At 43.0% G+C, this 26,250-nt stretch overlaps 1 protein-coding gene across 1 annotated transcript; it reads left to right on the forward strand.

Moving 5' to 3' along the window:
• The first annotated feature begins 3,061 nt into the window (after positions 1–3,061).
• On the forward strand, positions 3,062–25,416 carry LOC122406753 (homeotic protein empty spiracles-like). The gene is made up of 3 exons (XM_043412428.1): positions 3,062–5,018; positions 14,382–14,554; positions 23,111–25,416. The coding sequence occupies exons 1-3, from the start codon at positions 3,992–3,994 to the stop codon at positions 23,354–23,356; spliced, it is 1,446 nt and encodes a 481-aa protein (XP_043268363.1). The 5' UTR covers positions 3,062–3,991; the 3' UTR covers positions 23,357–25,416.
• Positions 25,417–26,250: the final 834 nt, after the last annotated feature.

Consider the following 26,250-nt stretch of genomic DNA (forward strand, 5'->3'; position numbering starts at 1 on the left):
ATAAATCCGACTAAACCCCGGACGGTTACTAAACAAATTCTCCGCGTCATCTCGAAGAAAATGGTCAGCTTTCGGTGCGACGAAGGAGCGAAGAAAACAAAAAAACGACGCGGATGCAGCGAGATAAAAGAGAAGCAACGAAATGATGGAAAGAGAGGAAGCATCGAAGCGGGGATAACGGGCGTGCTCTTTCGATGCTCGCGCATTGGTGGCTCGGCGAGGGCCGATGTGTGCACAGTCGCCATGTTGAAATCCCCACTCTCTTCTTATCTTGCACGTGCTCTCTCGCGAGATACTCCGAGGGCGATCGTTGCTCGAACTCGCCCGGAAGACGGCGGTCCAAATCATTCCAAGGCATTCCCACGAAGATGCAGCAAAGAAAATTTCATTAAAGTTCGAAAAATCGATTTTGTACATTCGTATACAGAAATGGTGCTCGTCGTGTGGACTCGGAATCCATTTTTGTCTGTTTTACTAACATTAGTGGTCCGAATATTTTGACAGTTGACACAACGCGTGTCGAATTTTGTTCCTGGACATTTGTTTGAGGGAAAAAAACCAAAAAAAATGATTAAAATTTGACAGGTCGACTGATGATTCGATTCACGTGCACTTGAGAAGTTTTTGAGTTTGATGCATAGAATAATTCTGCGCTCATCGAGTACAACTACGTTTCAAATCGATTTTCCAGCTTCATAATTTTTTTGAAGAAAACGGTCTTCAGCAGTCAAGCTCATTTGAAATTTTCCACACTTTTACAGAGCTTCAAACATTTCATGCTCATGGCATAAGCTTTGGTCACAGTGAGAGATGCAAAGGTGCCAATAAACCGGAGAAAAAGAGACTTCCGGTCATTGATTATTTGGTTGCACGCGTGGAATCTTGAATTAGAAACCATGGGAGTGAAATAACGAAGACGAATTAGAAACAGAAGCAACTCGAACGCATCTCCGCAGCTCATCTTTAATGCCGAGAACGCAGCAAGTATTCGACGGCAATATATCTTCGGAAGATAACGAACAAGAATTATCACGAACGCTGGAAATACTCGATGAGAATGACACTTGAAAATTTGTTGAAAATCGTAACCAGGCTATTGCTCTTTATCTTTGCTCATGTGGTCTTCGCGTATATCTGCAAATACCATAAAAATAGGGGTGAACAGTTGTGAAATATTCGTTGAAACGAAATCCCCAAAGTGCTCAAAATGATGTGACAAGAGTATGAATTGGATTTCTCCTAGTTTCGACCCAAATTCGTTCCATCCCTGAACAGAGGGTGCGAGAAGAACCTTAAATATTGAGAGGAAGGGATGAAAAGGTCGTTTTCGCCAGATTCAACCCTTTCGTAGTCTGCTCATGAGAGAGAGAGAGAGGCAAGCAAAAAGATTCGTGTTTTGGTAAAAAACTCGGCGGATTTGCGAGCACTCGCAGGTAAAAGGGTCGCTCGTCATCAAAAGTCTTTAGCATTGTCGACCTGCCAGATATTCCGAGGGCAAATCGCGTCGACGAAAGCATATTGGAAAGCCGTTTACGAGATTTTTTGGCAATTCGTCGATGTGGTAAGATTGCTAGAATTTTGTCAAGGAATTAACAAAATTTCATAAATTTTATAATTGGAATACAAAAGTTGACAAAAAGTGGCCTGAATCGGCATAGCTTCGAATATATATTTTCCACTCGTTAACGCACAACTACTACGGCAAGTTTGAGCAGTTAATTAATCCGCAGTCTTTCCATGTTTCCAAGACTTCTCGCCGAGCCTATAATAAAGCTTTTTCACTTCACCGCTAATTAGAGAAAATTCTTTGCATAATGAAGACGAAGATTCGACCTCGATGAAAGTAGGAGTGAGCGATCGAATAAATTCAAGAAAAAAATTCCACGTCGCCACAGAATCATTGATTGATCATAAGCACACATATCTCGGGGGCAGTATATACGAACTGGATTGCAACATTAATTCGAAGAGCAGTAATAAAAATTGTTCTATTCACCATAGTAAAAAGATCAATACACCCAGCATATACTTTTTATTCAAAAGATTCGAGAGTCTTTTTCTCTGTAAGCATATAGTAAATAAAAATGTTTTCAGTCACTTCAAATGTTCACATTGTAAAGTATGCTCGGGCAACCCCGAAAAAAAATGTGTGCTGAAATGACACACATATTCGGTGTATATTCGTGTATTCATCATAGAATTTACTATGCTGCCAGTCAAAATTTATGATTTAAAATACATTTCGTTGTTTTTAAAACACATAAAGTTGTTTAGCGTTCAAGGGACGAAAAATAGGAAAATTCAAAAAATACTATGCTCTTTTTGTAATCGGTGGCTAAATACTTTGAAAATTCTTGAAAAATAATGTGTATTATCCTCACGAAACAAAACGAATCCGTTTTCTCCGTGCATTATGACGACGGAACGAGCATGATTAAGGTGCAGAACGTGCTCGATGCTTTTCCGAGTGACCATTTGAGCAGGAGGAAAATTCGATCTGAGCATAAAACAGAGTAGGAAAGAAGAACAAACGTGCGTGCATATACTGTTGAAGGGGCGAGGGAACTGAGAGAGCTGCGAAAACGACTTGGACACACACGCGCACACACGTGGGGGGGATACGGATCCGGAGATGTGTGTGTCGAAGGATCAGAGCTGGCCACCGTTTGACCCACCCGCTGCGACGAGAAACACTCGAGAGTCCAGACGTATTAATTAAACGACTCATTTTCATCGGGGCACACGACGAAAAAAGCTGTGAGTTTAACCGCCCATAGTCGAGTTAAATAGCTTTCCCCGTTGCCCGTAACTCGAATCTACCTTCCGATTTATTCGCGAAGATCGGAGGGGGATCGAGCAGGGCGTATCCCGGTCCAATTGCCTCCTCGAATCAGGCATCATGAGCTCGGCGATGATTGGACAACGCGAGGAAAAACTTCCGCCCAGTAGGTGGAACCGGCCGACCTCTCAATTCCCCCGCCATCGGGCCGATTCAACAGTAGGGGAAAGTTACGCCGGGACGACTAAAGGCTCCGGGTTCATCCCACTCCAGTGGCACGGGCACTCGTTTAGCCGGTAATTTTCTCAAACACTAGCAAGCGCTCAGGCCAGAAGCATCTGTCCCCGGGAGAACGACGCGGCGCTCGCGGTTTCTCTCGAAACTATCTCGCTATTGAACCGCGCGAAATTCCGAGCCGGGGCGACTATTTAGAGGGATCAAAATAATTGAAGGATTTTAATTTAATTTCTTACGTGCTCGTGTCTTTCTCTCTCTCTCTCTCTCCTCTCTCGGTTAAAACCGGTTCTTTTCGTCTGTATATACACGTCAATATTTCGATTATCGCGTGTGAAGGATTAGTGTTTTCTACGTGCCCGTATTTAATTGGGAAAGTGCGCTCTCGGAAAGTGACTATTTTGAAGGATTTTGGTTTCGTTGTCTTCATTGCCATTGGGTGATTGTCATCGTGAAAACGTTCCAGGAGAAAAGCCTTTTATTGTTGATAAAGCCAAAAGTGACGATTGCTGTGAATGCCGAAGGTGGATTGTGAAAGGTGAAAAATACGCGAGTTCTTCGGAATGGTTTTCTAAAGCTAACAAACATTGACTAGTTTCAAGAGTGATTGATGAGAAAAAATATCGTCGCACAAGAATCGCAGGAGTTTCATCGAAGCTTTGGTGTGTTCGCGATTTGGTAGCGCGTGTGCGTGCACGTGAGCAAACCCTCCGAGATGTCATCAGCGTCCAGTGACCGAGTGCGAATGAGGACGGATTCGAAGTAGTCGGTATACTCAACGTTCAAGGGAAATCCCGCGAGTGTCGGAATATAGAAAATATTGAAGAATATTTGGGGCATCGTGAGGAACGGTGCGCGTGAGAGTTGCCGTCGGACGCAATAGCGGATGTGACAGGCTCTCTCGATCGGCAGAGAGCACACAGAAGAGAAGAAAAGAGGGGAAAAAGGCGTTGCGGTAAGATATCGTTGAAACGTACGATGATGCCGCTCGCCCCGACGCCAATAGTGCCGGTGCCATCGAAGCCGAAGATCGGCTTCAGCATAGATTCCATAGTGGGTGGTGGCGGGGGTGGTGCAGGCGGAAGAGTCCGGGATCATCAGGATCGGTTGGAGAGGCTTCACGAGCGCGTGGAGATCGAGCGCGACGATGGGAGTCCTATGGACGTCGTGGAAGGTTCTTCTTCCCCTTCGAGGGTCGTGAGCCGAAGACTTCCGCTGAGTAGATCACCCGGGGCCCATTCGGAGGGCTCCGATCGTCCCTTGTCCCGGAGTTCCTCCGTCGAGTCTTATCCGACCTCGAGAAGAACGCCGAGCTCGTTGCACAACGGTCACCATACTCATAACAACAACAATAACAGTAGTAGCAACAATAACAACAGCTCGAGCGGCCTCCATCGCCATCATCTTCATCATCATCACTTACAAGCGTTGACGAGTCATCTGGTCGACTTTGGTGGCCGTACCGCGAACACGACTCGCAGTCACAGCGGTGGTTCCACACCGAACAACAGCCCATCGCCACCCCACAGGATATCATCGTCGCACGGTGACACTTCCCCGGTTGGTGGACCAAACTCTCACCCCCAACCGCCACCCGGTGTCGTCCGACCCAGCCCCAATTATCTCGCACCACCTCACGGCGCTGCGACCGCAGCAGCCGCCGTCGCTGCCGAGCAAATAAAATCCCTGTACGGCCTTCAACCGTCACACGCTGGTCCCGTACCCGGACAACCCGGCCAAAACGAATATCACACTCAACAGTTCGCCCTTGCCGCGAATATCGCCGCGGCCCAACACTTCCAAGCCGCCAACCTCGCAGTCGCCCTGCAAGCCCATCACGGCGGCTCTCCGCATGGACCACCTCACGGCCCTTATGGCCACGCTGGCACTCCCGGCGGACCCCATCAACCTCCCCATCCTCATCAACCGCCTAGAGACAGTTACCCGCTTTATCCGTGGCTACTCTCTAGGCATGGGAGAATCTTCCCACACAGATTTCCTGGCGGTAAGTTTTAGCACTTTTTGGAGAATCTCTTTTGGAGATTTTGGAGAAAATTTGGAGAATCTCTGAAAAAAAGGTCAACTTCCACTCGCTCGTGCTCTTAGAAAAACTCACCCGATTATTGCAAACTCGTGATTCGTGCTGGGGACGAGATGAGTCTCAAGCTTCGAGTCTCACTTTTGACAAAAATTATTTATTTTCCTACTATTCAATCTTATCTATTCAATCCATTATTACTCGAGTTAATTATTGCTCGAAACTCGATTAGAGACCCAAAAACATCGAGCTGCATATTGAAACCGCGTGTCTACAATTCTTATCTAGCTCTTCGGGTCGGACAAGCGTGGGGGGGAACGTTAGATATGCCACTGAAATTGTGTGGAAATAAACAGTGGATTAAATTTGGTGTTCCGACTTGCAAAAGATCGTCGCTCGTCGAGATCGATGAGAGGGGGCTTGGTTGTTTGTGTGTTAGGTTAGAAGCTCGAGTGTTTTATCGCACAGTAATGGAATGCCTCGTGCTAAATGCGACGACGACAACAACAACGATACGAAGCGGGCTTTCGTAAACTAGATTTTGTAACGGGTCAATTGAGAGTGCGTACGTCCACGTTGAACGATGAGTGTTTGCCTTGTGCAAACACCATTACGTATGTAAATATAAACGATGAAATTTCACAGTTTTATTTTCAATTCTCTTCATTTGTTCTTCCAATATTTTATGGCGTTTGAGCTCGAGCTTTCGAAACTCAAATTCCCCCACTGTTTTTCCATTTTCGTTCCAACGATGCCTCCTCTTCAATATTTTCTCATATTCAATTATCATCGCTTCCGTATTTCAAAACGAGCCTCAACTACTCTCGTTCACGGTCATCTTTCATAGCTTTACGACGGACTCATCTACTAGGATAATAATATTCAACTATCCGATGAAGTAGTTACATTATCCTACGTGATTTTATTATGAATTTCTGACGCAAGTACCGCGCGGCTCCACTTGTGCTTCGTGTACAAACTCTGTTACACGTATAGACGCGAGCGTGCGTTTTAGCGCGCGAAAAATAAAAAACGAAACGCCTCTTTCTCAATTTCTTATAGTGTATCAACATCCACAGTGGTTTTCCATTGTTCGAGGCGGGGCTCATTTCGATTGAATTTCTGGTTTCTCGGCGCACGACTGACAAGTAAAGCAAATTGATGACAAGTATGCTGTGAATAAAAACGCGATTTTAATTGGCAAACGCGACTTCCGAGCGTAAATTAATGTGCGAGAAAATAGTTGGGTGAATTTTTCAACGGAAATTGAAAAGTTTCTTCTCTCCCTCAGATCTGCTTGCTTGAGCTCGCTCGGTCTTTCGCACTGCTTTCGCTTCGTTTCCCGATCACGATAAGGCAAATGTGAGAAGCATAAGTAAATCGCGATAAAAAGAGAGGAAATCGAGGAGCGTGAATTCATCGAGAATTTGGTATGCTCATTGAAAACGCATCAGCGACACGTCTCAGCGATATTTATGCATCGATACTTATCGTTCCGAGTTTAGCGCGTATATGTAAGTACATTAAGTACCCATAAGCGCGATGTCTAACTACACGAGTGTTTATTCGCTCGGTCGTTGATATGCCGTGAGATGTGGCCAAGATTTGTATACGTGTATGTATACGTGGAGCGCGGCAATGATGACGGAGACAGAGAAGCAGCAGCGAAGCAAGCAGCTCCTTCGGCTCTCGTATTTATATATATACGCGAGTCCAATAGAAACAGCATTCTCATAGCAAGCGAATTACTTCTCCGAGTGCCCATAAGGAGAGAAACAATTATCATAAATTTGCCACAATTGGCACGAAAAGCCAGCAAGCACGCGTTCACGTTTATTGGTTTTACGTTTTTCCGGGTCCTGCGCGATCGGCTTCGCCACAATCGAGACTTCGCTCTACATTCCAATTCGTTTTTTTCAATCCAATCTCGGGTATTCTATCGAAATAATGGCATTCGATCAAAATCGATTAAAAAATGCCAATTACTTATTTTTCCGTTTTTTTTTTTTTTTTCAATTTCTTCCCGCAGTTTAAAGAGCGAATTTATTATATTCTCATTGCGCGAGTGTGTCAATAAATATTGCCTTTTTCAAAGCAATTACTCCGGCAGTTTACGATTTGAATATCTTCTGTCGATATATTCATCACACTTGATTATTGTTTCGCCGAGTCATTATTCCGTAAATTAGTCGTCATTACGACAGTGTAAATTATACGGAACAAGCGCCATTCGTATATATTCCTCCGTGAATTTTCAATAAATTCTTTCGAACGAGTCACCGATCATTCCGCCCGAGATTCTTCGCTGTTTCGAGCTGATTTATCGAAATGTAATTCCCTCGATTCATATCTAAACGTTTTCTCGAAATTTCACGCTCGATAATTAGCCTCCTGCGCGAGCAGTTCATATACGCGCTGAAATCTCTGCATAAATAATGTGCTCCGGTAATACAACGAAAGAAGAAGAAAACATTTTGCCCCGATGGCAGGTAATTTGTGCTATGAAGATTGGAAAAATTGCATACGCGTACGTGTGTTATCCACGGGTACATACAACGCGTGACACGCCTGTATGAGTTGCGGAGCGCACTGTTTCATATTTAATATTTTATTTAAACGTGTAGGAAGAAGTGCACTCGCGTTTCCGCGTGGTTACCGGTCTTGGCTACGCCCGTATTTAAGTATAAAGGCGCACACACGCGCACACACATTTTATACACTTTCGCGAGTATCGTTTTAACCGTTTATTTGTAATCCACCGATATATGCGTGTGTATATATAACAATAATCATTATGGATGTAGATAAAGTAGGTATGTAATGGTAATAATGATGAAAATAAATAAAAGTAAGCAATACTGCGAGTAAATCCCGTTGTAATGCACGAGTTGTCAGTGCGTGCATTTGCAGATTGCGTATATATATATTCTCTCATCGTTAAATATACCTCGGCAAAGTGGGTATAATAAATCGAGCGTATACTTAAAAGTTGCTTCGCTCGGCGTGAGCACACGAGTTCATACCACATACGTATCATTGACCCAATATCCTCGCGCGGAGTGAAACGTTTCGCCGATGGGTATTAAAGTACCTGGCGATTCTAACCTCTCATCTAGCCTCAACATTTTTTATCCTCCGCCAATATTTGATTTTGCGTTGTTTTATTTATTGCTATCTCGCTGAGGAAAGTATCGCGGGGTTTGTAATCTATGCGAATTGGATACATCCTCGGAGCGCGCGATGGACGCAACGATCGAGGGGAGAGTCAAATTTGAAAAAAGACTGGCAAGAATTTCGAACGCTGCTCCGGATTTTTCGACTCGGAACACTCTCGGGGCCTGCGCTTTTTGAGCTCGCCGATGCACGGTTACGCGATTTATTTATCCGTAGCTTGGGAATACTATTTATTTTTCTTCATCGTAATAAGTCGACGTTAAGTTTTTCACGATGATGCACACCAGAGCGCGCACCGCTCGGAAAGTAAATGATTGATTACCAAGGACTTACAGCTGCAAATTATTTTAGTCTCGTGATAATTACGAACAATTAGTCATGAAATTGTTCGAGAAACGCATAGATCTTCGATGCTCTTATCTCACGTTGATATTATACGGGCTATAAATTTATCGGAGTCTTATCTAATAATTAGCGCTCGCGCATATCGACGCAGTGCGCGACTCTCGTGTGCGTAATAAACGTAGATATTTTCTTCCAGATATGTAAATGCATCGTTTACACGGATTTTTATACGGGCGTGTGAGTGATGAATACGGTTTATAGATACAAATTAAATGGGCAATCAAATGAAAAACAAGCAGTGAAAATATCGATCGGCCTAGCTGTCCCGGACGTTTTTACATCCGAATCATAAATTAGTGCTGCGGGATAGAAAAAAACAATTGAAATAAAAAATGCTAGTAAATGGCACATTTATATGAAGAAATACGAATAAACAACATTAGCTAGTTCAATAAAGCGAAATGAGTATCTCGTTAAAATCGTATTCTTACGTAACACGACGACAGCGATACACTTGACGAGTGTATAATGGATTTTTTTCGAAAAAAATCAGATCTTACGTCCGTCTGAAAAGATGCGGCCGAGCCTCGGAGAGAGCGATTTCGATTTTTCTACCTGGTGCGCGCCACTTGGAGTGAAAAGAGCAAAACGAAGAGTGACTAAAAAGATGAGAGTCTAGTGCGACGAGTACCCGCGCCTAGGGGATGACAAAAGAGCGTTAATCGTCATTGTCAAGATGTCTTTTACCCTCGGACACCCTCAGCAGGGCGTCTGTCCCACTTTTTTCTTTTCTTTTTTCTCCTAGTAGCCGTCACGCGGTTGGCTGCTTTCGCATTTTTTTTTTTTCACGCTTTTCATAATATACTCCTCATTGTGACGTTCGTCGAGAAACTCCTGGGATTTTGTGTACACTCGGATTATTCTGGGTAGGCTGAAGTCCAACCCGCCCTCTTGAGTCTCCGTTATACATGATTTTCTGGTTACGAACCCCCTCTGGGGCGCGACACTTCGCATTTATTTGTCGCACATCGAAAGTCAAGTTTCGGTGAATCGTTCCCCCCCTCACAACTTTTAACGCTTTTTCTTTATTGCTCTTTGTTTTTTTTACTTCTTTCCCGGTAGCATTCGATTGTCACGATGTAGATCTTTATTATTCACTTCTGGTTCGTTGATTTTTATCGCTTTTCCTCCGCTATTTCGAGCCTGAAAATTGCGCTTGGTATCCACTCGATCCGTCAAAAATAAGCCTCTTCTCCAGAATCTTTATTCACGCTGGATTATTTAGTTTATTCGTTTCTCAATAATTCTGACATTTGAAAACTCCGATTACTCATTTGATTTTTATCATTTGCAGCATTGAATAATCATCAGTTTATTCGCACGTTTGTAATCGCTGAAATTGGAGTGATCGACTCGTAGCGTAAATTCGATCAAGAGAGAGAGAGAGAGCTGGAAATGGGAATAAAATGAGCGATTTTCCACACAGAATTTCATACACAAGTGTTTTTTAAATAATATAATAAAAAAAGCGGCTAATGACTGTATAATTTTGAACGCCGTAATAATTTAATTGATACGTTAATTTTAAGGCTGATTGAGAAATTGCGCTGGCGCTGGATATTCGACAAAAGTTGTTGATTTTCGTGTGCAGTATGATGGAGGTCGTGCGGTTGGATATGCGTGCGTGATGCAAAACTCGCGAGAGGTCTCTCCGCTAATAATCGTTATTAGCGGATTCGATTATGCTTTAAATAGGCACCCTCGTAAAACGCCTTTCTCTCTCTTTGTAGCTTTATGCCTCGAGGGCATCGAGAAGCTTTTACACATTACGCGCGCACCCACACACACACGTGCACACCCATCTATATAAAGAGGGGTATGGTTCGGCTCGTGTATGCTCGCGATTTAACGACCGCGTAGTTATATACGAACATGTATCGCTCTGACGCCGTCTCGTCGTCATCGATCTTTCGTCAAAAGGAAGTGAATTTTTTTTCGCAAACCCACTTCTCGTGACTCGTTTTTTTTTTTCCGTCGATTCTCAATTTATCATTCGTTCCTTGTGCGCTCTCGTTCGTTTCCAAAAATCACACTATTTTTTCAAGAATTATGAATCCCCGCAATATTTGGAGGAAAACATTCCACCGAGCGCTCCCCTCACGCAAAAAGCCTCCTTTTCACAACTCCGTTTCTTCTCCGAAGTCGAATGAAAATTAGAGATTTTATTAAAATTGCTAAATATTTTCGGATACTCCAATTCTCTTTTCGTTCCCATGTGTTTTTGTGCTTGCTCCATTCGAAATGACGATTGATCGGTGTATGCGCCGGAGGTTTTCTGCGTGCGATCGCGCAACTGAGATTCAACAGAGCTGAGCGAGCACGCGCTCGATCACGCGATCTTTTGGATCCATGTATACATACGTACAAGCGGAGCAGGTACATTTAAAACTGCCATTTACGTACATAAAAACCTTTCGCTGTGTACTTTTATACGTGTTTATATATATATCAATGGATATATAAAGGCTCCGCGCGCACATAGTAAGACACGCTGGAAAGGCTAAATTTCTATATGCTCGAGGTATCCCCGCGTGTCTTGTAGTAAATAGCGCGTATTACCATCCGGCCGGGACATAATAACACTAATTATCGCGAAAGGATTTCTCACAGGGAGAACAAAGTATATGGTACAGAGTAAGAATGAGAGTGAGAGAGAGAGAGAGAGAGGAGGGAGGGAGGAGTATGCATTCGGGATATCGCGCACAGCGAGCTGGTGGTGCAACGATTAATTAAAAGAGCATTAAGGACGAGAGTCCTCGTCGTCGCGCAGTGAACTATAAATGCTATACACTCTCAACATTTTCTTGTTTCACCTTTCCTTCTGTTTCTCTTTGCAAATTCCAGTACCTACAGCTCGATCTCGCGGCCGAGTTTATGCACTTTTATTTTTCCCATTTATTTCGGGCTGATGTTAGTTCGGACATTTGCGTATACGTCGGTCCGGATGGACGATCGATATTTTCGAAGGTTTCGATGGAGGAGAATCGTCTTCGGAATATCTCCCGAAATTCGGGCTTGCTTACCGATTTTCTGGATTGCCGAATGAACGCGTTAAAATCGCTCAAATTTTTCAACACTCGTTTTGTGATTAAATAACGAAAATTGTGGTTTTTGTGCTTCCTTCGCTTTTTTAAGCTCCTTCGAAATCGTTTTCTATATTATTTGAAAAGTGTCGTAAAGAGCGAGGTTTCTTTTTGCATATGCAGCGATTCTTTGACTCCGGAGAATTGAGAAAATGAAAAAAACGTAGGTGAAAAATGGGACGCAAAAAATGATGGATCTCGGGGCTTGGAATGCCCCATACGCGGATAATATGCACTTATTAGTGCTTGTATACTGGAAGGTACATACGTATTTACTCGGTTCATGTGTAACGACGACGAGGAGAACGGATAATTTGATACTGGGCGTTTAGTATTATTTCGGAGTAATTCCGCGTCCCTCTGGGCAATTCAGCTGCACACACACACACGCACGCACGCGTGTGCACGACGAGCGATGCACTGGCGCCTTTTCGCTCCCGTAATTACTGGCCTCATCTACTTTTCTCTCTTTCACTCGTATTTTTTCTTCAATCTTGACTTTCTGACGCGAAAACGAGTAAGATGGGCATTAAATCGCGAATGTTCGCGATGAGAAGGGCGCATGTGGGGGTAATTTGAGACGGAGGAGGATGCGGCGAGTTTGTAACATCGTGTAGATATTCGTACGTGCAAACGTAGTCGTCGAAGCCTCGACGAGCTCGCAGCACCAGCAGTACCAAATATTCATTCAACATTTTATCCTGCGAACGTCGACGTCAAAAAATTCTTCGAAATAACTCAACCTCAAAAAAGTGATTTTGCGAACGAAAATTTGCGGTCACCCCTTTCCATATATTGCTCTGGAAACATGCGCGCTCAACTTTGGTCTGGAACGAAGGAATACGCGAAGTACTAGAAACAACGTATTCGGAAGGCGCACGGAGAATTTTCGAGATGCATAAAAACCGGACAAAAAAGCTTGTTATCAAACCTGCCATTCACGTTGCTTTACATAATACAAACTCTCGAGACACTTGAACGGGTTTTAAATACTGCATTGGGATAACGGAAACATAAAACACGACAATGTGTTTAAAAAGTGATAAGAGAAAGCAAATATATATAGCGGCTTTTGTAACAATGTATCGTTCGAGTTAATCCTTGAGGTCTTTTGCCTCCAAGCTTTTGACCCGATTTTCATAATTTTAGGTTCGCTCCGAATTTCTCCGTATAGCGCTCATGCATTTTTCGCGCGCTATCACAATTGAATTTCGTGACCTTCGTGACCGCGTCACTCGCTCCGTGATTTTTGTATCGAAATGAGTTCAGCGAGAAATCTTACGACGTGGTATTTAGCGAGGAAACTTAGCGGCGGGCGCACAATTTCGTATGCGGCAAGGTACAACGATTTTTTGGCGATTTACTCGGGCATCGGTGAACCGTGTATGATACATACTCACAAGACGAGGCTTTCTTGTTCATACACGAGGCAAATTATCGTGTTCCGCTTCTTTTTTTTCGTTATTACGAGAAGCGAGTATCTCGAACGACTTCCGGCCAGAGTCGCGAGCGCTCGCAGCGATATCGGAGACGATCGACAGGCGGTTTACGAAGTAGAATACTCAATTAGCTGCCATTCATTTGTATACATGTATACACTCAGTTTTTACTAACGTATTTTCTACTGTCACAAGTTCACTGTTCTGGACAGTAAAGCCCAATACCCGTGTTTATCCTCGCTGCAATAAAAACGGCAGCTTATCTTTACGCCTAGCCTCACAGACACACTCGCAAACGCTGAAACGTCGGTGCTCATTTCAAGCAGGTTTTTAGTTTTGACTGTATAAAAAAGAATCGTCGAGTAATCTACGATTGTCTGAATAATTGGAAAATTCTCGAATACGAACTGGAGTTTCTGTCATGAAAATGCCTGTTTGTGGCGAGTGAATGAAAACGGTGAGTTCAACGGAAGCTCCGTCACGTTTACGTACTTCAAGTAGTGACTGAACGCAATCTCGTTATCAATTATTGTCCAATCGATGATCGCGATGAGAATTTCGAAGCGCAAAAGTGTTTGATCGAATAATCAGCAAGTATTTTCCCCAGTCGTTTCCAGCGGTGGTTAACCGTGGCAGAAATTATTTTTAAGATCGTAAAGATCATGCAAGTGCTCCAAATTCCCTCTAAATGCAAGTGCTTCGAATTTGCACGAAGCGCTGTACTTAAAAATACTGTTCCACATACGTATTTGCCATAAAGATACCGGTAATACTCGCGCTATCCACCTCCATCGTAGTAAAACTTTGAAATACATAGTAAAGTTATCTCTGACTGGCTGACACGCCATTTCATCGTTACCTTGACTGATTTCTTCGTTCCTTTGCTCTTTCATTACATTTTTTCCTAGCTCACATATTTTATCAACTCGTTCAATAGCTTTTTTAAAACACAGTTTTCGATAATTCTGCTCCCAATGCACAGAAAAATGTTCGAAATACTTCGCTGGTTGGCACAGAAAAACTTCGATCAACGTTCTCATTGTGCAAAGAGTTCTCTTCAGACTCATTATACACGGAGATCAGCGATCCGTATTCGTGCACGAACTTATGAATCCACCGGCCCAATCAGAGCCGATCAATCGAATCATTGTTGCGAGTAAATAAAATGTCTTGACGGTCCTCGGTCGCTGTGATTCTTAGCTGAAAACACCTGTTTTGTGATTTTTCAGGTCCCGACATTCCTGGATTTTTGTTACAACCCTTCAGGAAACCGAAGAGAATAAGAACGGCGTTCAGTCCGAGTCAGTTGTTGAAGTTGGAGCACGCCTTCGAGAAGAATCATTACGTTGTTGGCGCTGAGAGGAAACAATTGGCACAGGCGTTGTCCCTCACGGAGACGCAGGTGAGGAAAAACAAATGAAAAAATTCGCATTCGTGCATGCACGCATGTGTATATACGGACGCCATTATACACGCGTATTACCATTAGCAAAATTCCTATTATTACCAGTGAGACTTTATGAGCTGCACCTTTTATACGTGCAATTAACTTCTCATTAAAATCATAATTTGCCATGTTTTTTCTATTGAGCCGTTTTCCCTTTTTTTTTCTCTCCGTATTGTTTTTCTCTCGATGATATACGAGAACATGCGAAGGCGAATAGTCGAGGGTGATACTGGCTCATCGCTCATATAACAATGCGCTCGCGGTACAAATAACGCCGTTCCTCCGGCAACGATCATTAAAGCTATTAGTTTATTATTACGCGATTATTCCGTCAAACTGATCGATCGCTGTTCTGAATTGAACACGATCGGCCATCACCAAGGTTACTGAGGTGACTCACAGAACCTTTTTGCTTTTCGCAATACGAGCTTCGCGATCTTAACGTCATACGATCACCGATTTACTAACGGAATGCGAGAATTGTGAGATCGTGCGAAACGCAAATGCGGACGCTACAGTTTGACTCTTGAACGCCGCTTGGCTTGTACTTTGTCCCAAATGAAGTTTGTAATACGATTTTGAAGACTCGCGCGCCTGAAATTCGATTTCGAAGCTTTCACAATCGCTCGGATTTTCACCTAAATTTACACGGTTTTACGAGTATGCAAATCCATTTTGTAGCTCGCAATGTTAACAATCAACGCATAATCATGCATTATCCGCGAAGAGCCATTATTCCGGAACATTTTTTCGAGTCTGTATCTTGAGTACTTCGCGAGTTCGTCGACGGTTCAAAGATGCTTAGGTAACCGACAATTCTTGTGGCTGTTTTACTACCACGCTAGAAAGCTGGCAAATAATTCACGAGTTTTTAATAACAATTCATAAAAATAGCCTCACTCGATGGAGTATAATAATCGCAATCGAACTTCAATTGTAATTTTTCACGAAAATATAATAGAAAAATAATCCTATTAAGGTCACAACGAATCACGGATTCTAACGTAATAAGTAAATCAATCAGATGTGACATAGAAAAAGTGACTCAATGATTGACATTGATTGAGTTTTTATTGAAATATCATGAAAAACGGAGGACAAACCGGGACTGCATGGTATCTCTGTGACGAGTCGTAAATATCATTTTAGATGTACACGGTCACGACACTTGAACAGTCGATGCCTCGCCCTCTCACTTTTTCTTTTTCTCTTCTCCTTCTTCCCCCTCGTGTTTTCTTCTTATATTCTTCTCTCCGGAGTCTCAGAGATAATTAGCAGTTAAGAAGCAGACGGCGGCGAGAGGTCGAAGTGTAATTTCGTTGTGTAATCAAAGCAGGGGAATCGAGGCACTTAGCGAACAAAAGACGCAAATTGAAAGATAATGGTCGAATGGTAATACAAGATGAGGTGAACAGGTGTTCGGACAATGGGTGATCGAGTGTGTGTGTGTGTGTGTGTGTGTGTGTCAGTGTGTCAGAGAGAGATAGAGACAGAGATTAGTTTTGTGCTCGGGAGCTCTGAGATTCGCGAACTTTTATCGTTGCGTTTCTGTGTGTATTCGCCAACACACGCTTTTATATATCTGTAGATGCGTGTGTTGAGATTATCGTCGATTATTTTTTATCGTGACTCGAATTGAACTCCAATTAGCTAAATTGATATCCTCTGTGCGAGGTAGTCCAAGGCGGCGTGTATTAATGACGTCTATCAAATGACAATAAAATCTTCATTGAATTTCAAGTCGCTATATATAGCTGTAAAAACACTTTTTTTTTGTAAGCGAAGAGAATCGATTCTTTGAAATTTGAAATGTTGGCACGTCACCGCGAGGTGGCGGGACGAACGATCCCATGATTTTTCCATTCCGAATTATTTTCCTTGGCCGCGCGAAACCTTTGAAATGTTATATAGAATATAGAAGACGAATTTACCGAGTGATGACAGCTTCTTCAAGGGGCGTTGCGACAGTTTTTTTGTTCAACGAATCCTCGGTTTTGAGCTCAAGTTGCAATCGATCCTTCGATCATCTGTTACTTGTTCGCGTGTACGTCTTCTCTATACACTATTTGACGTCTAAGGTGTACGGTAAATTGCAGCTTAACGGGCCCTCAGCTATTTCACACAAGAAAATCGAGGAATTAAGTGTATCCTTGTCTCGTATCCTCGAGCCATTTGGCGCTTTCTCTCTTCTCTCTCCATCTCTCTTTGCTCCCAACTCACTCCCTCTTCCTCTATTTCTATATGATCGTTCGGTGAAGGTAATCGCGAACGCGAATAACTTCGAAAGAATACTATAAACGTATATATTTAGCGCTCGCGTTGAGAACGGCCCATTACGTTGGGAGCGACGACGGTAATGGAGAAGTTTGCATATTATGCAGGCCGCGTACGATTCTCTATGCATAATGAGGTGCGTCGTAGCACGACTGAGAATAAAGTATAGCGATAGAGGCCTTTGCTACGCGTTTCTGTCGTCCATATGACCGAAGGAAGCGAACTTCTTCCTGCCTCGGTTATATACGTATTTCATAAATTAATTGCCCTTGCTACAATGTCTTTAATCATTTATATCTCCAATTACCTTGCACCGTGTCCGAACGATAAGTTGAAAAAAAAAAAACAATCTTTTTGCGCAAATATCGATGCGTTGCAAGCTGCTAAAATACTTTGCACTCGCTTCAAATCAATTCGCTATATACGATTCTCGATTCGTTCGAACGGAAGTGCGGATAACAATGACTGAGATCGATTAGAACGTTTTTTCCTATTTTCATGATAAACATTTAGCTGAACGGAAAAATAGTCTTTCATTTCCCGATGATAATTATTCGTTGCAGGTAAAGTTTTTCCGCGTGGTATCTCGCATCGTGGCTTTCGTATTCACGCAGTGTAAAATCGCTTTTTCAATTCATTCGCATTTGGAACTGTTCAATTTTTCGGTATCACAAATCTCACTCGATTCTCAGGACACATCACGCCGTCAGTAAATTATCGTTGGTACATACGTTTTATGTACACTTATATATATACGCATTAGACGGCGAATAACATGGCCGTTGCTTTTCTCGTCACGATCTACGCGCGTCACTGTCACTGCTTCCCTCGATGCATAATGTGTATACGTCCGCGAGAAAAGAGCCCGGCTCTCGTGTTTTACACGTGTGTGTGTGTGTGTGTACTACACACCTCCGAGAAGTGGATTTTGCTGAGAGATTCTCTCGCTATTGCGGATTGAATCTCGTCAAGCCGCACTACAATTTAAGAGAACTCCATCGCGCTTTCGTCCTCGCAAAACGCGCTCGTTAAATCCCCGCGAATTCAAATTCTCTTTCACGATCGCCCGATGTCTTACCTTTTTTCGTGCTTTTCTCTTCGCTCGTTTCCTTCCCAATCTTCTTTGTTTCTTCTTTTTTAACGGTTTTTTCTATTTTTGAAGTTCCCTCAGGTGAGGAAGGGATCGAGTGAGGATTTTAATAGGAAATAATTGTTGTTATCGACCAAATTCACCGCGAGGGAAGGAATTCCATAAATTGCAAGGAAAAAAAGTGTTCTCGAGGGTGCATAACAACCCCTAAAACTGCCCTGACACTCGATATAATATCGCATCGTTGATTGGTTGAAAAAAATGTGATATCAAGCGTACATCACCGCGCCCCGAAGTTATTAAACGTGGGAAGATCGAAAAATAATATTGCATGGTTTATTTAGCGAGCGCCACGAGGACGAGGGTTATCGACGGGAGGATTAAAAATAATGTTTCGAGCGTGACCGTCGGAGCTTCGGGGGATTAAGCGAGAGAATCCAACCGACCCCGCGTGTAATATCGAGGGCGAAAAATGCGAGAAAATTTACACACGTCAAATCCAACGGAGGATTTTTCTGTGCGTGAAAACATTTTTTCAAACGCGTTTCTTTTTTTCACCGTTATACAAGTGCTGGACGGAAAATAAATGGAAATGAAAGTTCAATAAAAAATCATTCTCGCAGAAAATTGAAGTAAACATTTCTCGTTGAACGAATGTTTGTCAATCAAACTCCTTTTCGATAAAAAATCGAAATTTCGGTATCATCGCAACTAACCAAATTGGCTAATTTTATTCTTCTCCGTGCGTAAGCATGCAAAAACATTCGAAAGAAACATTCCAATGCGAACTCGCATAGAGATATTTGCCTTTCTTGAATCACGATATTAATTTCCATTAGCGAATATCCAATTTCCCGGTGCACGAGAGGTTGAAACTTTGGCCAAGCCAATCGAGAGCGACGGGTGGCAGCGATAAACGTAATTATATTTAACGGAGGACGTAATAAAGCCTTCGCGAAAATGAATGGTTGAGTGCAAGTCTTTCGTTCCTTTCATAATACACACCAATATACACACAGCTTTGCTGCATATATATTTCAATATATATGCACATAAAAGACATTCGTGTACATAAAACCGTTTGAATTTCAGTACGTATTTCTCGCGCACTCTTCTGTAATTACAATATTAATTAACGATCTGGATTAATTGATTCACCCGTTTATCGATCTTTTCAATGTATACATACGTACGAATATAATAGAGGTACGTACACGTTGAACTTCGAGTTTCTTATCGCTCGCTATATCTTTTATGTCACGTGTAAGTCTCGCTTTATGTAGATTTCTCTCTGAGCGCTGTAACGCTTTATTGCTCGAATTATTAATTAACTCACCTAAAATGTACGTGCGAGCGCACGCACGCTCCGGATAATATGAGCGGACTCGGCATATCCGCGTTTAATTAACACCGCTTTCATATATATTTATCGTCAAAAGATTCTTTGATTTTGTGCACAAATATCGATAAATAAGTGAATATGAAGAGGTACACGTGTAGCCGTGAATATATACAAATCCATATACATAAAGATTTAAAGCCACTAACGAGTCACAAGACTCTTTCCATCGATCTGGATTGCAGATAATCGAGGCTCTCTCCTCCGCTATGCTTGTTTCTCCACTGAACTTTAATGCACCTTCGCGCATCTTTGCCTCTTTCCGTGGCTTTTCCTCTGCTTGTGTACACGAAGTAAAGCCCTGTTACGCGAACGAGCGACAGAAAAGCAACTTACAAACGTGTACAGCTGTCACACTCGGGTTTACGTATAAGGTGTTTGCCTGTCACTTATGCGCGTTACCAGAAGCGCCTTCAATTATCCCAGAGCCGACCTTACGATCGTCTCCGTATCCCGGAGATTCTCTACGCCCGACAACACTCTTTCTCCCTCTTCCTTTTTTGCGTTTGCGTTTTATTTCTTTATCTCCGTCATTCTTCATTTCATTTCTTCCCTTTTCCGGTGCTTCATTCTTCTCCTCGACTCTCGTCATCGCGAGCCTCGAACACCTGGACTCGTGTGGTATCAATCATTGAAAATTGTGCCACGTTATTCAATCGCGGTTAGGAAAAACGAGCGGAGGAATGATGCTCGATCATTATCGAGCTTTACAAATATTTATTTTCAATGCTTTTCAAATCGATAAAAACACAATTGGAACGCGATCGCGATATCTTCCACGGTAAATAATCAGTTTTAATTTATTTTGCAATTACTCGCTCATCGCATTTCATGAAAAGTTTTAAACGGGCTCGCGGTAATGAACGAGTCTCGAAAACCATTTGGACGAAATTGTGATCCCCCCTTTTCCGCTTCAAAGTGGCTCCGAGGGATCGACGAATTTTAAGAGAAAGGCGAGGTTTCGGTTTCGCAGGGGGTTGGAGCAGGGATGCTTTATGCGGCAGCTCACGTCTCCCGGTGCCCGGGAACGGGGGGATCTCGTCGTAAGGGGGATGCCGCGCAAGTGCGTACAGCCTCCGGGGGTTGCGAAGAGGAAAACACGACCAATCGGAAAGCGCCAACTCCTGGGAGCTTTGGGGGTCGTTTCCATGGTAACTCCTCGATTCGGAGGGCTGATTACCAAATGGGGGATGACCCGCTCGCTCCGAGACTATTGAAACACCCGGATAGGCTTTCACGTATATATTTATACATATACGATTATTCATCCAATGGCACGAGGGTAGTTTGATTCTTGATCACCGGTTACGCGGTGATCCGTAATAGAACACTGGAAAGGGTCAACTCGACACAAGGGCTCCCCGAAAGTGGTTTACTCCGTAGGAGGAAACTGATGCGCAGTTACCAAAGCGTACAGCGAGGGGGTGCTTCTATGTTTGTCCTCTTAATCGTCCGATAAGTGTCTTCAACGCTTTCGTCCGTTCGCTTCGATCTGAGGGGATCAAGATATCCGGGAAAATGGAAACTGGAAGGCTGAGAGATTTTTTTCTCTTGTTTATTCGATATTTCTTATTTTATGTCGAATGTAAGGACTCGTTAAATCGTAGTCAGTTTACGACGAGCGAGGACACAACGAATAGTTATAAATTACGCGAAAGATTTTTTCTCTTTTTATTTCGAGTTATTCTGCATCGTGAACAATTTTGGAATTTATTTTTCTTTGAATCGTGTGAATTGCTCACGATAATTCAAACGAATGAAAGGAAATGAAGAGAAATAGGTTCTTAAGGTCGGATTAAGTGGGATTGAAGAACCACCTCGGACTGTGACGAGCGACAATCCATTAAAAAAATACCATTAAATCTCACCCCCGAGAGGACAGATCGATATCTGAAGTTCCCATACAAATGAAACGGTTGAGCTTCTCCTTTTTCTCTCTTTCGTATCACCCGGAGGAATCGTGACGAAAAAAAGTTTTCGGGGAGATCAGATGCTATAAATACTGTCACGAATGGCTGAGGGATGCTTTCATTTGTGTGTAGAATAATAGCCGCAGATGGACTGCGTACACGCATACGTGTGCGGATTAATCGCTGCTTTTAAAGAGGAGAAACGAAGAGGGAGAAAGCTTGCTGAGGTGGATACTAATCCGGGGCTTGTCAAAACCACGTTAGGTGCATCAACAATAGCTGTTAGCCAAACATCGACTTGCTTCGTTCACCCTTTCTTGTGTCGGTTTCGTTGTCACCCTCAATGGATACGTTTTCCTCTCTTGCTTGCGTTCTCCTACTTTTTCTATCCCCTTGACTTTCTCACTCGCGCTCCGTCCGAGATCTAGCCTGAAAAATATCACAAGAATGGGGATTTCACGCCTCGATACTCCCGAAATCATTCGCCGAGCTGACTCGTTCACGAATTTTTAATACACACGAATGACTCCTCAATATTCAAACGAGGCCCAACGATCATTCGGTTTTAACAAAATCAGTGGTAGTAACTGCGAAACATTCGAGCTTTGCTTCGAATTATTCCATGTGCAAGATTTACAAAGTGATTCTAGAAAACTTTGAACTGGACACTCCCAAGCTGCTTTTCTCTGCGACGTTCCGCTGGGAAGTTATCGTTGACTTTCCGGGATCGTCAATCCGGCATGATAAAAAGTGGCGGAGGCAAGTTTTTTGCACCGACGCACCGGATGGACCATCGCCCTCGTTAATTAATATCTCGCGAGCGATTCATCGCGGAGAGAAATAGCTGACGTTCCTGAAGAATTTCGCTGCGATCTCTACAGCTCGAGCGTAACTTTACGCTTCATAAACCAAATCGTTTTCGGTAGGATCATCGCGTTCCGGGAATTCGTAGAAAATATTATCGTCATTATTCGATCGTTGTGCGAGTATGCTCGAGTCTTTTCGAAAGTCGATTCTCATATGGATTTGGATGACGCGGAATGGGCGATGGGAGACCGTCAGACCGAATTATTGCACCCTTTCTACGCCTTTTTCCGTGCTCGAAGCCAGTATTTTCGGTCGGTTCTTGATGCGGATGATTTCGAGAACGCGCGGCCAAAGCTGAGGGGATGAAACGCGTTTGTCCATTGTAAACGGATACGCCGCTTAGCACACCGGGGCTGAGAGGGTTCGTTCTCGATGTACATAACCCACAAGGGGTCGCGGAATAGGGGATCCAACTGACTAGTTGCCACTTAATTTGTCCCGATCCTGATGCTGCTGATCGAGTCAGAACATCCGGGCAACCCTCGCAGTCCATCTCTCTCGCTCTCCGCCACTTCGTTTCTTCACGTATATTTATCTCCCGTGTCAACGGGGGATGGGCTGACTGCGGAAAAAAGGAGGGAGGATCGATCGCTCGTGGGGTGCGCATCTTCCGAGCGCGATTTCTCCTTTTCCGGTGATTCTCTACCGTCTTGGATGCACAGCGCAATAATGGTGATTCCTTGCTTCCGTTTTCACATCGCTCCTTCCACTGCTTTAATCGTTACGATTAATAGAAAATGGCGACCTTTACGGGTCTTGAGACCGCGATGATTTATCAATTCTGCTTTTGGGAAAATCGGGGTTTTTATTGGCGAAGAAATCAATTGGCTCCCACAAATGCGATGTTTGAACACGCGAGCTTTGGCTGATTCGCGAAATTCGAGCTTCGTCTAAGGATTATAATTATTGATATAAAAGGACGAATTTCGAGGCGATTAAACGAAAAAATGTGCACTTTTTGTCTGCTCCAGGTTAAGGTATGGTTTCAAAATCGTCGAACGAAACACAAGAGAATGCAACAGGAGGAGGAGGCAAAAGCGCAACAGCAGTCGGGCGGCAATGGCAACAGTAACGGTAACAACAACAAAAACACACATCACGTTAGCAAATGGCAACAAGAGACCGGTGATTATCATCACGAGGAGGACGACGACGAGGATGGAGGTGAGCACATCGATCCCGAGGCGGAAGAGTGCTCTAGCGGTTCCGAAGCGTAGCTGGTAGACGTCACGTGCCTCGATTGAGGCGCGCTCGAGCTCATCTTAAATATTCACCAGATACGCTCGTACATTTAGAATAAACGCGCGAGCTCGTCATAACGTTCTCTTTCTCTCTCTCGCTATCTTCCTCTCTATTATTCATCGTTCGTCGCGTTCATCTTGCTATAGAAGTTCCTCACGCCCGTGCGCGATATAAATAACCCTGCGCGTTTCTCCATCAATTATTTTTTTATTTATATACGCGTCTATATATGTATTTATGTAAATGGCACACGCGAGAAATTCCGAAGGAGGAAAGAGCTCACGTTTATTCTTTCGTAATGACATCGGTTTCCCGAAATTTTATCATCGCATCAAAAGATCGAATGACAAACTAGTTTTGCCGTTTAGTCGGAACTCGAGTTTCACGATTTTCTTGGTACTTTGGTATCGTTGCTTTTATACCGATGAGACAAAGGGGTCCGAATCTTTTTTGTCTAATTCGTTTTTTTCGAAAAATCCTCACGCTGCCAAGAAAGTCCGCAGTCTCGAACGTGACACGGAAAAATGCTCTCAGCGATCGGAAGCTCGTGGTAATGGAGGCTTTGTCTGCGAGATGAAGCGACGTGGGGAGCGAGCTCGTTCAAATGGCCGTGGATAAAGTTCCGCCGGAAGTGGCTTAGAGTCTTTTCGGCCCAGAGGGAGCCACGGCGCGAGACGGCAGGGAAAAAGAGAGCGAGTGAGAGGGGGGAGGGAGAAGGAGAGAAAAATAAGGGGTGAATTGTCTTCCGGAGGAACCGTGTTCTTTGGGGATGATGAAAGTACGACACGAGATTCTCCAGAAGAGACTAAACTTTGAGACCGCTTATATCAAAGATAAGAAACAAAAAACCCAGAAAGAATTGATGCTCAAAGGAGAAAAAAAACGACTTGACCCGCAAGAACGATTCGCGATCGAGCTGGATAAATAGGAAAAATAAATAATTGCAGGGCAACCCCGTACGAGAAAACTTGAGCGCGGTGTTATTTTCATCTTGCCATAATTAAGATTCGCCATAAAATCGTTAAGGGCGTGAGATTAATTAGAAATACACGAGCCGATTAAAAAATTTCCCTGTGTAAATAATAAAGCCCCCGAGACGATGAGAGACTGAAATAAGAGATTGATGGCAAAGTTTTTCCTCTTTTCCCAATTTCCGGGCCCACTCGCGTGCGCGCGCTTTATTCAAAATGGCGGGTCGCACACTCGAACGGCCGCGGACGCTGAGAAATGTACATAACAATGCTGATCGTCCGAACCGAGATTTTGGACGATTATTGTATTATTCAAATATAGTGCGAGCGAATGAAAAGCTGTCGGTTTCAAATGGAGGATTAATATGTCGCGTATGCATGTGCGTGTGTGAACGTTGATTAAACGCTCGAAAAAAAGCGAACAACGAGTGCCAAACTTGATACCTTAAATAAATTTAATAAAATACTTATAAAACACAAACAAACCCAGTGTAATAAACAAACATATTTACGATGTAACGACGCGAATTAAGTCGTTGTGTGTGTGTGTGGGTGTGTGTGTGTGTGTGCGTGTGTCTACGACGAGAGCAGTATTCCTTCTAACGATCGTTGTTCACGATGTACAATTTAAATTATTATACTATACATGTATATTAAGATTTATATATATATATAATTATAATAATTAACGATTGGAGCATAAAAAATGCGGAAAAACGTGAAGATGTATCGAAATAAATCAACAAATACGTGGCGCGGTGCGACGCCATCTCTAAATCGTCATGAAAATTCAATAATTAATGAATTCATTAATTTTGTGATATTATTTATGATAGCAGAGGTCGCCTCGCACTGATCTCCATTATTCATAATCATCGATCTACATCAATCGTTGTCTCTCAAATTTGTAAATATATAGAGAGGAGTGTAAATATGAAAATGTGATTTTAAAGTCTCGATAGTACGAAACGTAGAATTGTACCTTCGAGAATATCCCAAGAGATATTATAAGTTCGTGTTTGAAAACGATATAGCGAAATAAATTATATCAATCCCAACGATAATTATTGTGTTTCATGAGAGTTTATATTATTCATGGAAGTTTTGAAAACATGATTTTTTCATGTTTTTCAAACATTTGGAGAATTCAATGATCTTTGCGAGTGTGGGTAGAAAATGTTTTTTCAGGTGGATCAGACTTTCGAGGGATTTCATTACGAACGCGAATCCGACGGCTCCGCGAGAACGCCCGTCGCTCGATCGACCTCTCCAATCGTCATTATCCCGTGAGCAGATTGACGCGATGAAATAAAAATGCTTTTTATTATAAATTACTACATTCATGATTTCGGAACAAATTAAACAAAATTCCTTTCTTTATCTTCGTCGTTTATTTCTCACTGAATTTCATTCGTGATCACAAAACTCGATAAAAAGCCTTCGTACTCCCATGAAATTCAATTAAAATTGACGATCGAAAGAGGTGAACGATTGATCACCTTGCGTGCCCAAATCCAGTGGGCTGCGGTGACCGTTCTTGAATTATAAAGCTTGCTCAAATCGTCGCAGACGTTTTTTCGTGCTCGTTACACAAGGTCGTTCGACATGCGACTTTGATAGTCATTATCTGATCGAATCCCATAGACCTTTTAATCCCCCACGATTTTCACTTAGTTCCGATGAGTTGTCGATCGAAAAATGCATGAAAATTTCACAAAAAATTCGACTCCATTATCGCCTCCGGAAAATCAAATCGCGATCAATTGAATCCTCACACTAATTTGAAGGAGCATCAGCCGAGCGAATGAGACTCCAAGCAAACTAACGGAACCGAGTTCGCGATTGAAGAATTTGGAAATATAAAAATGTCTCGGCCCAGCTCGAGACGAGATCTTCTC

This window comes from Venturia canescens, chromosome 2 (assembly GCF_019457755.1).
Source record: "Venturia canescens isolate UGA chromosome 2, ASM1945775v1, whole genome shotgun sequence".
Taxonomy (NCBI): domain Eukaryota; kingdom Metazoa; phylum Arthropoda; class Insecta; order Hymenoptera; family Ichneumonidae; genus Venturia; species Venturia canescens.

What these genes read in the sequence shown, in the direction of transcription:
- LOC122406753 (XM_043412428.1), top strand. Translation starts at nt 3,992, where the DNA reads ATGATGCCGCTCGCCCCGACGCCAATAGTGCCGGTGCCATCGAAGCCG. An exon ending in CCCACACAGATTTCCTGGCG is followed by an intron (nt 5,019 to 14,381) that starts GTAAGTTTTAGC and finishes GTGATTTTTCAG; the next exon opens with GTCCCGACATTCCTGGATTT. An exon ending in TGTCCCTCACGGAGACGCAG is followed by an intron (nt 14,555 to 23,110) that starts GTGAGGAAAAAC and finishes TGTCTGCTCCAG; the next exon opens with GTTAAGGTATGGTTTCAAAA.